Source organism: Scylla paramamosain, chromosome 1 (genome assembly GCF_035594125.1).
Source record: "Scylla paramamosain isolate STU-SP2022 chromosome 1, ASM3559412v1, whole genome shotgun sequence".
NCBI classification, from domain to species: Eukaryota; Metazoa; Arthropoda; class Malacostraca; order Decapoda; family Portunidae; genus Scylla; species Scylla paramamosain.
Window position 1 is genome coordinate 10,045,505 of NC_087151.1, and position 14,630 is coordinate 10,060,134.

The 14,630-nt window shown below is 40.3% G+C and overlaps 2 protein-coding genes and 1 long non-coding RNA gene across 8 annotated transcripts in view; 1 reads left to right on the forward strand and 2 right to left on the reverse strand.

Annotated features, from left to right (window-relative positions):
* The first annotated feature begins 1,780 nt into the window (after positions 1 to 1,780).
* LOC135100015 (uncharacterized) lies at positions 1,781 to 10,580 on the forward strand. Its single transcript, XM_064002847.1, has 7 exons — positions 1,781 to 3,607; positions 3,828 to 3,949; positions 4,063 to 4,175; positions 4,331 to 4,497; positions 5,786 to 5,970; positions 6,169 to 6,279; positions 6,559 to 10,580. The coding sequence occupies exons 1-7, from the start codon at positions 3,271 to 3,273 to the stop codon at positions 6,754 to 6,756; spliced, it is 1,233 nt and encodes a 410-aa protein (XP_063858917.1). The 5' UTR covers positions 1,781 to 3,270; the 3' UTR covers positions 6,757 to 10,580.
* Positions 3,945 to 10,493, reverse strand: LOC135100082 (uncharacterized). The gene is made up of 4 exons (XR_010268523.1): positions 10,376 to 10,493; positions 6,036 to 6,257; positions 4,457 to 4,559; positions 3,945 to 4,168 (listed from the first exon to the last, which is right to left on the reverse strand). It is a non-coding gene; the product is annotated as an uncharacterized LOC135100082 (long non-coding RNA).
* A 1,476-nt stretch (positions 10,581 to 12,056) lies between the features above and the next one.
* Positions 12,057 to 14,630, reverse strand: part of LOC135100045 (uncharacterized) — a 28,257-nt gene continuing 25,683 nt past the window's right edge. For all 6 annotated transcript variants that reach the window (XM_064002949.1, XM_064002930.1, XM_064002920.1 and 3 more), the window contains exons 6-8: positions 13,485 to 13,669; positions 13,162 to 13,272; positions 12,057 to 12,869 (exon numbers count right to left, since the gene is read on the reverse strand). In XM_064002949.1, the coding sequence (XP_063859019.1) occupies positions 12,672 to 12,869; positions 13,162 to 13,272; positions 13,485 to 13,669 (494 nt within the window). In that variant the 3' untranslated portion in view covers positions 12,057 to 12,671. The remainder of the gene's footprint in view (positions 12,870 to 13,161; positions 13,273 to 13,484; positions 13,670 to 14,630) is intronic.

Below are 14,630 nucleotides of genomic sequence, written 5' to 3' on the forward strand. Positions count from 1 at the left end.
TATGAATAGTGGAGAGTGGGTGACAGGAGAGAGCTCTTAGGGACACTACTGTTAATAGGAAGAACAATGGCGTTCTACTACACCAATATAACGGTCAAAAGGGAGGCTTGAGATAATGCTGAAGAGAGATGGAGAGAAAGTGTATGAGGGAAACTTAAAATAAATATATATATATATAGATTTATGCCAGACTGTCAGAAGCTTCAGATATTTTTAAGATAGCATCGAAGGTTTTAACAAAACTTCTAAGGGGATGCCTGAGATTCAATATGGACTCAAGATCATCAATGGCCTTTTTTCCACTTTTTTTTTTTTTTTTTTCTGACGTCTAGAATGAAGGCTGTGAGCAAATACATGTTTAGGAATCGTCCCATGAAGGATAGATTTAAAAGTTCTAGAGATATGAAAGGGTTGGAGGGACCTTCTTTTAGAGTAGGCTGAATGTAGCCAAGCTCCCAGTAAGTCGAACAGATAAATGTTGAGAGAAAGTTGGAAAAATTTGATCAGACAAGATGGAGACATGGAAACATAGCTACAGAGAATTATCAGAGGATGTCCATTAGAACAACATGCCTTCGAGAATCAAGGCCAGAGAAGGCATGGAAAACATAACTATAGTGAATGGAAATGAAGAAGGAGAGCGGAGAAACAAGGTTAGAATCATGTAGTGTCAGCAATGGTCTTACTTTAGAGATGGACGACACGTAAATAATTATAATAATTTGAATTTTCATAGCACAGAAGTGTAAAGCAACTTACTCCAGTAGTTAATTAAAACCACGAAAGGCAATCCTCTATAAACTAAAATGAATTATGAAGACATGACATGTAATATTTCGGATTTTTATAATAATTGAATAATCAATTGAAAAATTGTTTGCATAATTTATATGGTATCAACACCTTATTTTAGAAAAGTGGATGTTGCTTCTGGTTCTTGCAGTAATTTTATCATATACTTTTTAAACAATTATTTTTGGGAAGATAACTTCGCTCCCTTCACCTGCTGTGCTCTCCTCACGCCCCCAATTTGAGTACATGGTCAGTTTCGAGAAACAATTTCGGTGAAATACTCTGACAGACTGCGCAGCTCCACCTTGCTGGGCAGGCGATCAAGAGCGCCCCTTCACTCCCATCGTCTCCGTCTGTATGTCTGAATGTCTCTCGACGGCACAACAGCAACTTACATAATTACTTTTACATTGTAGTTGCCCGGAGGCAGCTGAAGGATTTTAGACCCACACGGTGACGCGAATCGTTTATTGCATTCAGTCAAACCTGAAGACATACATAATAAACATGAGACATGCGTGGCATTACTAACTGTCACATACTGTATCAACGAAACGTATCACTAATTTATGCATTATGCTAATTAGGGCAATCAACCCCTCGTAATACAGATGCGGAACTCACGTGTTTGGGGTCTTAAGGAGGCCTGTCACCAAGCAACACCTTTGTCTATACTGTAGAGGTCCGTTCTTTCCTGGAGTATTCACACCCTCACTCGGTGGCGATTCAAAGGAATCTGTCCCTCCGGGCTTCGTTCCTGCTGGTCCTCTGCGCCTCACGCCTGCCCGTCTTACCCTTAGGTCAGCAATAGTTCTTGGGTGACTCATTCCTCTATGGAGATCCCTCTGTGTCTTATCTACCCTCCGCGCCATGTCATCAACTTTATCACGTAAACACGTGATAAAGCTAGTCCTTCTCACACAGCTTCACTACTGCAATTAACTACTCTAATGAATTTAGTTTCCTTAATCTCTATGCTAATTAACTTAGCTTCCTTAGTGTTTTACATGCCTCATATTAGTCTCTCACTGCCAGCCCCACAGGACCTTGTGAGGCGGCACAGCTGGCGATTACACTCTCCTCATTTACTTAACCTTCAGCACCGGAGCTTAAGACACTACTAACTTATTACACTAGTTCACACCAAGTCTCATAATACACAACACATAATACAGAACATGTTATGTAGCATACATTTGTTTGTTCTTCCATCATTACTTCCGTAACACTTCCATAACCGGCAGCATCACTGGTGGCGGTAACATACATAACTGACAATACCACAAAGCCTGAAAAACTGACTGATGTCATTCACTTCAAAATGCTATGGACTTCAGTAAGATGTGGTGAAAGCTGTTACAGTCTTTGAATTTTTAATGCGAGTGATACGGTTAAGACAACAAGTAATTCAGGGACAACCTATACATACCATATAGGAAGAATAAAGAAGTATTGTCCTGCTGAACCTTTTCGGATCTGAATCTTCATGTATGTACTTGATTACATTCAGGTGATGGCAGTCGCTGGTCTGTTAAGATCAAAGTGACTTGATACTCATTAGGCCTTTAGCTTCCTTGAATAAAACCCTGTTTGGCAACTTTCCCTTCCCTTCCCTGTGTGTCTAGCAGACTGCCATTCCACACGGCTATACCTAGTCCTCAGCAGTCTGCCTTACTGTACGTTTAGTTTCTCCCCAAAGGTCTACACATCTGGTTCAGTTTCATGTAAGTGCGTCATGGTGTGTGTTTGTGTGTGTGTGTGTGTGTGTAATAGTGATGAAATTAAGTAAGCATGCTGATGATATTTAAGATGCATCGAAAGATTGTGCGAATATTAGTGAAAGTAAGAGTGGGGATGGTAGTACTCATAAGTACTTATTAGACTGAGACTGAATGAGAGAGAACGCAAATGTGCGTGAATGTGTTAGTTAACGAAAGATGAAGTGTGGCACTGAGTGAATTAGAACGATCCTAAGAATTGGTAAATAGAGTGAGACTGACAGAGAATGAGAATAAAATTATACGAAAGGGTGAGGAAGGCTGAGGAGTGAATGTTGTGGGATGAGTGAGAGGGAAAGAGATAGATATCACTCTCTTAACACTTTATCTTGGGCAGGTGAAGGGAGGGTAGGTGACAGGGAGAGAGGTTTGAAATAAGACGAAAGAGGAGAGGAGAGGAAAGGAACAGGGGGGAGAAGGAAAGGACATTATGGAGTTCGTAACGGGCCAAAGAAGTGGAGGAAGAATGAAGTACGAGGAGAAGGTAAAGAGAATAGATATAAGCAAGAAGAACAGGCTGAGTTAAACCAAGCTTTGGAAGGTTTAGGGTGAAAGAAAGAATGAGGAATGCATGCATCAATGGTGGATACAGTCACCTCTGCTATGGTGCTCAGCACACAGAAATGGATCTCTGACACAGAAGTAGATTGTGCTTAGTTGCAAAATCTATTGTGATTGAAGAAGGTATTTACTTTCAATCATGCAAATAACCTTAGGACACAGTTCCTCAACGCTTTTAAAACATTGTGCGGCGCGCAAAATCGACTGTGACATCAGGCTTCCAGCATCCACTTTGTCCTCATTATCACCATCAGCAGCACTCCCACTAGAAAGAGAACCAGCAGCACCACTCCCACCACCAGCAACAAAAGCAGCGACATCACCATCACCATCACCGCAGCCAACAAGAGAAACCACCACCATCGCCACCGTTTGCAACATAACGAGCAGCAGCAGAAGGCACAGCAGGTGCAGCAGCATGCAGAGCGAGGCGCCTACCTGCAGCAAGGTGCCCACCGTGGACGTGGGTGGCCTAGGTGAGTGCCATGGCCATCCTGGCCACCTTCAGGGAGAATACACAAAATTCCATTAAATGTTGCCCTTGGGAAGCACCGCCTGCTCGTTATACAACCTCTAGTGTACCTGACATATGTTGTGAAGAGCTCTAATGACCACCAAAACCACCACAATTAATGAGTTAGTAAGCCTTCTTCAAGGTGAACCCTGAAGCACGTGACTCTCCCCATACTCCTGCAGGCGCACACCACGCGGAGGAACCCTGCCAGCAGGAGTGGGAACGCGTGACGCGCGAGCTGGAGCAGGCCTTCAGCGATATAGGATGTGCCTACCTCACCGGCCATGGCGTGCCTGACCACCTGGTAAGAATGTTTGCAGGCTCTTCCATGCGTGGGTGATGTTGGTGTTGAAAATGGTGATGCCGGTGGGGTTGTAAAGAAGGTACTACTGTAGCAATGGCGGTTCACTGTTTCAGATCAATGAAATGCTGTCCACTGGTGTTGCTTTCTTCAAACAGCAAGAAGAAGTTAAGAATCGTTGGTCTAAAGATACGAATATGCATGGATACCTCAGTATTAACTCTGAAAGGTAAAAATACAGCGTAAATATGAATTTGCTGGTGTTACTTGAAATTGAATAAAATTAAAATGAAATGGAATTAAGTGCATGTAATTTCTCCACCGATGGAGATTAACAGACTTTAAGATACAGTGTGACCACAGACAGCTTAATATTTCCCACAGATATGCTGGAGCAGGTCCTGAACTGCATGAAAGCTTTCTCTTTAAGCCAGACAGTTACAACTCGTGTGATGAGGAAGCCCCGCCGTTTATGACGCCCTTAATGACTGTACATGAGTTTTGCCTCACCCTCTCTCGGAGGCTGATGACCTGTCTCGCCCTCAGTGTGGGTAAGTATCGCCAGACCCTCGTCGTGGCACTCGTGGTGCTGGCGGCCTCTGGAGGCTCGGTGCTGCGAGAAGTTAGACTTAAGTACTGGGCTCTCCTTAGTCCGGGTACCCAACGTTTTGGGCACGAATCAAGAACACACACACACACACACACACACACACACACACACACACACACACACACACACACACACACACACACACACACACACACACACACACACACACACACACACATACATACATTGTGAATATGTTAGGCTGGATAAGGTCAGGGTTAAGCGACAGGCAACAGAGACTTGTAATAAACGGCTCTAAATCCTAGTGGGGTCATGTAATTAGTGGGGTGCTACAGAGATCAGTGTTAGGACCATTGTTGTTTTTAATATATAACAATGACTCGGATAGTGGAATTAGTAGTGATGTTAAAAAATTTGCGGATGACACGAAGATAGGCATATTAATTAGTTCAGGATCGGATGCCATCGCCTTGCAGGCAGATTTAGATAGGATGAATGAATGGACGAACAGATGGCAAATGCAGTTTAATATCAACAAATGCAAAGTACTTAGCGTAGGTGCTGAAACCCACACAGTAGGTACACAATAAATAACAAAGTTCTGGTAGGTTCAGCATACGAAAAAGATTTAGAAGTTATAGTTTGCTCTGAACTCCGTCTAAGAAAGCAATGCAAAGAGGCCAGAAACAGGGCAAATAGGGTATTAGAATTCAATTTTAGGAGTGTTAAAAGAAGAAGGTCCGAAGTAATATTACAGTTATATTTGGAGTAATATTAGTTATATTAGGGAGACGTAGGTTAAGAGGGGACCCAATAGAAGTCTTTAAGTGTTATAAGGGTTATAACAAGGGAGACGTTAGCAAAATTCTTAGGATCAGTAACCAGGACAGAACAAGAAATAACGGGTTCAAGCTTGAAAAAAAAAAAAGAAAACATGGGTTTAAAAAAGAGATAGGAAGAAATTGGGTCTCAAATATAGTAATAGATAAATGAAACGGATTCAGTAATCAAGTTGTTAGTGCTAAGACATTAGGGAGCTTTAAGAGAAGATTAGACGGATTTATGGATGGGGATGATAGGTGGAAAAAAGTAGGTATGATTCATACAGGGACTGCCACGTGTAGGCCTGATGGCTTCTTGCAGCTTCCCTTATTTCTTATGTTCTGTTCTTATGTTACACACACACACACACACACACACACACACACACACACACAAACAAACAAACAAACAAACAAACAACAGTCTTTAATTTTAAGTGTTTTCAGGAAAAAATCGAGACCACTTCGTGAACATGCACCTGGACAGCGGCACCAAAAACAGCCTCAGCACTTATCGCCTGAACTATTACCCACTGGCCTCCGGTGGCCGAGAGGACACGACTGGATTCGGTGCTCACGTTGATTACTCTACTATAACCCTTATTTATAGCAACGACTCGGAAGGCTTGCAGGTGAGTGAAAAAATTATATTTTTAATTGATTTGAATAATATTAGCAAGCTGAGATCTAGACTTACCTACTAATGATCACCCCTATGCTATCACCCCTAGTTCTTGACGAAGGATAAAACGAAAAGCCAAGAGGGTATTCTTGGTGTAACTGTCGAGACTCTTGTCATTGTCATTCGTGCAGTACCTCACTTTTGGCAGGTTCGTGACTCAGCTGGACGGTGGATTGATGTGAAGTGCGTCCCAGGCACCATAATCTTGCTGGCAGGGGAGTTCCTCCACTTCCACTCCTACAAGAGGTTCAGACCAGCGGTGAGTCGCTGTTTAGATAGGATCGCTGGGTAATTCAGCACATAACATTACACCTTTAATGGGATGAACTTTCCACCTTAGGTTCTCTGTATTCATTGACTTCCATAAAAGTAAGGGAGATGATATCCATGAGGGTAGGTGGTGACGCGGGCATAACGGAAACTTCTATTTCCAGCCAAATAGAGCTTGTAAGAAGGCACTAGCATTTCTTTAATACACACAGGAAAACGCGATGCCAAGGAGTTAATATATTCACTTTAATGTCCTTTATGTATTCAGATGCACCGTGTCGTGCTGCCCAGCGAGCACCAGCCCAGGCGACCCCATCGCTGCACGTTGATTTGGTTCGAACATGCTGATTCACACCAGCCAATGTGGCCTACCAGTGAAGACCCCACCCAGCCCGCTCCTCCGGGTGTCAAGGATTTCCTAATGGAAAAGACAACTACAGCGGTTAAAGCAGTTTCCAGAAATTAAAAACAAGATGTCGGAACAAACATACTTGTCGATAATAGTTTCATTACTGTGTATCTTTTTTTTTTTGGATCTTGGTCATTTGTAATCCTCTATTTAGGCGGGATCCGTTGTTAACTAACGGGTGTCCGTGATCGAGTCACTCCATCTTTATCTTTATCTTTGATCTTTATCTTATTTTTGTCACTTTTACCATTAATTACTTGTAATTTTATGCAATTTTATAATCCGGCGCCATATAACCTACGTTGTTGTGGCGCCACGCAAAAAACTTAAACACGTCTCCTCGTTTCCTCAGTGATGCCAAAGGGTGACTATGGTTGAACATATTTAGTAACAGATTAGTGCCGAAAATCATATTGAACAGGTGAAATGAACGCTGTTGTGTGGTGGACTGGATGAATGGGGTTACCTCAGTGTGTGGCTAGGGATTTCGCATTTTTTATTTTCGCCTCAAATATCGTTCCCCACTGATATTAAAAGATCGTCAGAGTTTAATAAGGATGGTTGCTTGTGATGGCGATGGTATAGTAAATGGACCTCTGATGACACTGACTGTCTCTGGTAATGTAGTGATGTGTACACACGTACGTACGCACAATCTCATGCACTTTATATATCTGCCTGGAAACATGTCAAGTCTGTTCAGCAACTAGCCAAAAACTCCTTCATTAATAGAAAGTGTCATAATCTTTCAAGATCTAACTGCCCTCGTGACTTCTGGCATCTAGCCAGAAATATCTCCAATAACTTTGCTTCTTCTTCTTTCCCTCCTTTATTTCAACCAGATGGCACCACTGCTATCACATTTATCTCTCAAGCTGAACTCTTCGCTCAAACCTTTGCTAAAAACTCTATCTTGGATGATAAAGTGTTTGTTCCGCCCTCTGACTACTTCATGCTGCCTATTAAAATCCTTCGCAATGATGTTTTCATTGCCCTCGCTGGCCTAAACCCTCAGAAGGCTTATGGACCTGATGGGGTCCCTCCTATTGTTCTCTGAAACTGCGCCTCCGTGTTTGCACCTTGACTAGTCAAACTCTTTCATCCCTGTATTAACATCTGCCTTTCCTTCTTGCTGGAAGTTTGCCTACATTCAGCCTGTTCCTAAAAAGAGTGACCGTTCTAATCCTATTGCTTTAATTTCCTGCCTATCTAAAGTTTCTGAATCTAACATCAACAGAAATATTCTTAAACATCTATCACTTCACACCCTTCTGTCTGATCGATAGTATGGGTTCCGTCAAGGCCACTCTACTGGTGAGGTTTGGTCACCCTCTTTTAGAGATTTTGGTGAAACTTTTGCTTTTACTTTATAAATATCAAAGGCATTTGATAGAGCCTGGCACAAAATTTTTATTTCCAAACTACCCTCCTACAGCTTCTATCCTTCTCTCTGTAACTTCATCTCAAGTTTTCTTTCTGACTGTTCTATTGCTTCTGTGGTAGACGTTCACAGTTTTTTTCCTGATTCTATTAACAGTGGTGTTCCTTACGATTCTTTCTTGTCACCCACTTTCTTCATACAATTCATCAGTGATCTTCTAAACTAAACTTCTTGTCTTACCCACTCCTACGCTGATGATACCACCCTGCACTTTACCACGTCTTTTCGTAGACCTCCAACCCTTCAGGAAGTAAGCACTTCACGTAGGGAAGCCACAGAACGCCTGACTTCTGATCTCTCTAAAATTTCTGATTGGAACAGAGCAGACTTAGTTTTGTTCAGTGTCTCAAAATTTAATTCCTCCATTTATCATCTCGACACAACTTTCCAGATAACTATCCCCTCTTCTTCAATGACACTCAACTGTCCCCCTCTTCTACACTGAATATCCTCGGTCTGCCGTTTACTTATAATCTGGGAACTTCACTTCTCATCTCTATAGCTAAAATAGCTTTTATGAAGTTAAGCGTTCTGAGCCACCTCCGCCAGTTTTCTCAGCCCCTCCTCCCCCCAACAGCTGCTTATTCTGTACAGGAGCCTTATCTGTCCATGTATGGAGTATGCTTCACATATTTTGTGGTGGAGGGGGTTTTACACAAGGTGGAAGCAAAAACTTTTCGTCTTATCAACTCCTCTCCTCTAACTGACTGTCTTCAGCTTCTTTCTCATTGCCGTAATGTTGCATCTCTTGCTATCTTCTACCGCAATTTTCATGCTAACTGGTCTTCTGATCTTTCTAGCTGCATGTGTCCCCTCCTTCCGCGGCCTCGCTCTCACCTCTATTCCATCCACCTCTCTAATGCAAAACTTAACCAGTATTATCATTCATTTATCCCTTTGTCTGGTAAACTCTGTAACTCTCTGCCTGCTTCTGTATTTCATTTTTCCTATGACTTGAATCCTCTCAAGAGGGAGGTTTCAAGACAGTTATCCTTTCATTTTTGACGACCGTCTTTGACTCTGGGGACCGGCACCTAAGTGGACCTTTTTTTCCATTACAATTTTGTTGCTCTTGCTCGGTGCCGCTCCTACATAAAAAGGAATAAAAGAAAGAAAAAAAAAAGGAGTAAAGAAGGATAAAAATAAGTGCCTATAGTGTTAGAGCTTATTTTGTTGATGAAAGAGTGTTTGGTAAAGAAGCTTGGGATCAGATTCCTTAAGTATCTCTCCAATAACATAATCAGCTGATATCAACGACCAAGTTGTGCAGCGGACCACACCAAATGTAAAAGTCTGTTTGCAGGTTGATGAGCGTACTGACATGGCTGGGAAATGCCTTTCCCGTCCTGACCAGAGTTGAACTGACCTGTTTCTAAATCTAGATGATGAAGTGATCCTTTCTTGTAGACTCTGTGTTTAAATGCTACGCGTCCGATCGTAACGAAATTAGCACCATATGATAGCACAACTCTGTTAATTTTATAGTATGTAGCTTTCATCTCTTCTCTTGTTTGAGGTCAATTGCTAACTTGCAAAAAGTAGAAGGGTGTCGAAAATGGTATTTTGTTAAAAAGATCCTAATTTTTCTGCAATTTTCACCAACTTTCTTTTCTTTCAACGAGACCGGATACTTACTACTGAACGCATAGTCTAATTTCCTATCCAATAGTATATCCCATAGCCATTCGGCTCTCACAAAGTTTTTAGCTAGAGTGATTTGAATATTAGCCAAGTTTTCCGGCCCATCGCGGCCTGACCGTAACGCTATTCAGACGCTAATATTTCATGAACTACGCTGCCGATTGTAATGAAATTTGCACCATATGATAGCACAATTATATCAATTAAACATCATGTAGCTTTCAGCTCTTCTATTAGGTGAAGTCAAAGAGTAACCTGAAAAGTATAAGTGTTGAAAATGCGATTTTATAAATAACCTCAGTTTTCTGCAATTTTCATCAACTTTTGTTTATCTCAGCATGAGAGGACACATACCACTGAACGCACAATGAAATTTCCTATCCAACGGTATATACCACAATTATTATTCAGCATTTGCAGACTTTTAGGTAGAGTGATTTGAATTTAGCGATTTGAGGCTTGCTTCCACTTTTTCATCAATTTACTGTTACATATAAATGACTAAGTTATTTTAGGTTAGGTTACGTTATTTTAGGTTATTTTACTTAAGGTTAGGTTATTTTAGATTAGTTTGGTTTATTTTAGGTTACTCACCGCTTCCCTCGTCAATCGCCTATCGACGCATTTTACTGGAAAAAGTAGTGGTAGTAGTAGTAGTAGTAGTAGTAGTAGTAGTAGTAGTAGTAGTAGCAGTAATGATATTAGTGTGAGTGGAATCTGATAGATGGTGGTCACTCACGTCTGTAATCCATTATGTACCAGAAATAAATAAAGAAAAAAATATCAGTAACCATGACAAGATGTTAGTGAATTGACTGATAACCTTAACAATCTGGAACAATCTTTGTGGTTATATCATCCTTGTTATATTCCGTTAAACACGTAAAGATCTTTATCAGATCCCTCTTATCTAACGTCTCTCTAGAGGATGTAAATTTGAAAACTTCAGTCTCCTTTAGTAAGGAATATTTTTCATCCTTTATAATATATATATATATATATATATATATATATATATATATATATATATATATATATATATATATATATATATATATATATATATATATATATATATATATATATATATATATATATATATATATATATATATATATATATATATATTATATTTCTATTTTTTTAATTAATTAATTATTATTATTTTTTTATTTTTATTTTCTGTTGTACTAACTTTAATAGACCCGTATCTCTCCTGTAACATGGAGATCAGAAAAGATCCACAACATAATCTACAATAGTTAAGGTCTGACTAGTGTCAAATATAAATTAGACATTTCTTCGGGACTTCTATTTTAACGCTCCTGAATATGATTCCTAATGATCTGTTTAATTTTTGGGTACTATGCATTGTTTATTTCTGATGTAAAGCACAGCTGATTATAACTCCCAAATATTTCTCTTTCTCTGAACTTACCAGAGCTTCCTTCTCTAATGTGCGGTGTCGGCGGCCCTGAACGAGGGAGTGTCTGTGCCAGACACGTGGAGACTGCGCAGCAAGATAACATCTGGATGTGTGTCGCAGGGAGATAACGACGCTGCTGATCAGGTATGACTTCCCCAAGGTGAACTAATGTACTGTACCCTACACGGCAACTTTTTCGTAAAACACACACACACACACACACACACACACACACACACACACACACACACACACACACACACACACACGCTCATCATTATAGTTGATCCGAACCTTCTTCAGGAAAACTGAAGGCACGCAGCAACAGCAACAGCAACAACAGTAGAAGAGGAAAAAGACTGAGATACATAAGATCACGAAGTCAATAACTGCAAAGAATGAACGAAAAAAAAAAAAAAAACATTTGTGCCACGTGAAGACATACTTCAGAACCAAACAAGATTACTTTATAAAACCTTTTTTTCATTTTTGAGAACGAAAAATTAAACGTTTTCTCACTTTTTTATGAAGTTTTAATAGTTTATTTTAGGGTATTTTTTTTGGGGGGGTGAGGGTTTATTCTCTCTCTCTCTCTCTCTCTCTCTCTCTCTCTCTCTCTCTCTCTCTCTCTCTCTCTCTCTCTCTCTCTCTCTCTCTCTCTCCTACAGAACACTGTTTTTCCTTCACTGTATAAGAGATATCCTACATTAAATGGATATAACCTAAGACCAAAAACTTCAGGAGGTCGCCGTTATTAACAACTGATTTATGGGATCACTATTGTGATCTGTTCATGTTAGTTCTGAAATTTATAGAAAGTTGTTGGTACCATCGTATTCAAGAAACATATTTCTTTTTTTTCGATTTTTTTCATTTACATTCGTCATAATCTATATTGGTTTTACAGGGCTTTCACAAACATTCTTGAGTTTTCAATCACCGTTGAGTCAAATAGTATTAATGACGTGTAATGTTCACTGTTGTACAGCTTAACATGAAATGAATGACAAACGTTACCCAGAACTTACTACAAGTACCTGATTCTGGAAAAGTAGATTTCAAAATATAAAGGGAACACGGAGTCTACAAGGAAGGATCACTTCATTATCTAGATTTAAAAGCAGGTCTGTCCAACTCGGGTCAGGTCGGGTCGGGCATTTTCAAGCCATGTCGTTACGCTCATATACCTGCAAAAAAACTTGTACATTTAAAGCGATCCACTACTCAATTTGGTCGTTCATATCATCTGACATTTGAAATACACTACGACTGATTGTGTTAATGGAGATATACTTAAGGAATCTGACCCCAAGCTTTTTTCCCAAACACTTCCTCAACAACAAAATAATCTCTAACACTATAGGGGCTTATTTTTATCCTTTTGCCTGAAACATAAGAAAAAAAAAAACTAAAAAAAAAAAATGATTAACGCCAAACAGTATGCTTGTTCCAACACCTTGTCTCTCATTTCTTGGACACTAGTTCAACCGCTTTATGCATCTTTGCCACAAAGTAGTCTTTGGCATTCGGCGGAGCAGGGCTGGTAGGGTCTTCACTGGGAGGCCACATTGGCTGGTGCGAGTCAGGATGATCGAAAAAGCCAAACGTGACACGATGTAGTCGCCCGGGCTGGTATTCACTGGGCACAACGACGCGATGCATCTGAACAAACAGAAGACACAAGAGTAAATAGACATCCTTGGCATCACATTTTCGTGTCCGTACTAAACAATGAAAAGCTGATTGTGTATACAGCATCTCTTCACAACCTCTATCTGGATGGGAATGGAGGCGTCCGCTATGCCAACGCCATCCTTTACCATCACGGATACCACCTCCCTTTCTTATATGGAAGTCAATTGATACAGAGAACCTAAAGAGGAAAGCTCGTTCCATTAAAGTTATAATGTTAGGTGCTGAATAACCTAGCGATCCTCTCTGAACACCGACTCACCGGTGCTTTGAACCTCTTGTAGGAGTGGAAGTGGAGGAACTCCCCCGCCAGTAACAGTATGGTGCCGGGAACGTAGGGCACGTCCACCCACTGCCCAGCTGAGTCATGAACCTGCCAACATTGAGGTGCTGCACCTATGACACATATCGCGAGAGTTGTTCCTACTATGATTCACGTCTTGGCTTTTTCTCTTGATTTCTCAAGGAAGTAATAGACTTGGTATCACGAGGTAGAAAACATAGGCAAGCAAGACTTTACCTCCACTTAATGATTTGATTGAATTTCCAATATTCATTTATTTATCTGCGTTACTATTCACTCACCTGCAAGCCTTTCGAGTCGTTGCTGAAAAGAAGGGTTATAGTAGTGTAATCAGTGTGAGCACCGAATCCAACCACGTCCTCTTGATCACCAGAGGCCAGTGGGTAATAGTTGAGACGGTAAGAGCTGAGGCTGTTCTTGGTACCGCTGTCCTGGTGCATGTTCACGAAGTAATCTCGATTCTTTCCTGAAAAACGTCTATAATTAAAATGAAAGATGCATTAAAGTCTTCCAAATAGTAATGACATTCGTAATGTCAAGTTAAAAAAAAAAGACGGACTTTTTTATTTGCTTACAAATTTCTATCACTCATGCTCTTTCTTCTGCTATATGTGAAAAGGTAATAGAAAATTTATGAATATGGGTTTGTCTTGTGAAATGTTCGCATATCGTCATTTTTCGTCCATTACACACCTAAAACTGAGTGATTTCTTTGAGTCTCTCATGATAGGTTTATTTTCATAGGAATATAAGAGAGAGAAAAAAGTAACACTAACAATATTTTTTTTTTTTCGATTTTTGGCACATATGTACTTTTTTTTTATATATATTTATTGATCTATTTAGATGCACAAAAAGATGCTTCTTACATTATATTTCATACATTTTCAAAAAGAAACGCTCGTGAAATATAGTCAAATTCATAGTGTTTGTATGGGCCCTGACCCGACCGAGTCTCGTGCTGACCTCCCCCAGGCCGACTCTCGGCCTTGATACACGACCCCCTGATCGAGAAGAGAAAAAAATCGAGGAAAGTCGCAGAAAGTAGGGCTAATTTATTTACCCCGGGCCGAGAGTAGTCCACCAATCACGTACAATACTTCTGTCACGTGGCGAACGGACGAGGATCACGTCCACCCCCCTCCACCCCCTGCAGTCATGTGCGCCATTGTGGTTTGCGAGCACAGACAATAATAAATAATGTATGGTACAGTTGCTGAAAATGCAGCAATTTGCAATAAAAAAGATTATCTTTACACTTCTTACTATACTGCTCTTTATGCTGCAGCTTTATGAAACTATGGAAAAGGAAGAATTCCTAGAGGATGAAATTTTGTTTGGAGTTGATTTTGATTTTTGACAAATATTTAAATACCGAATTTCAATTTTTTTTCTTTTTTCCTCGAGCAATAAGAATATTTATTTAC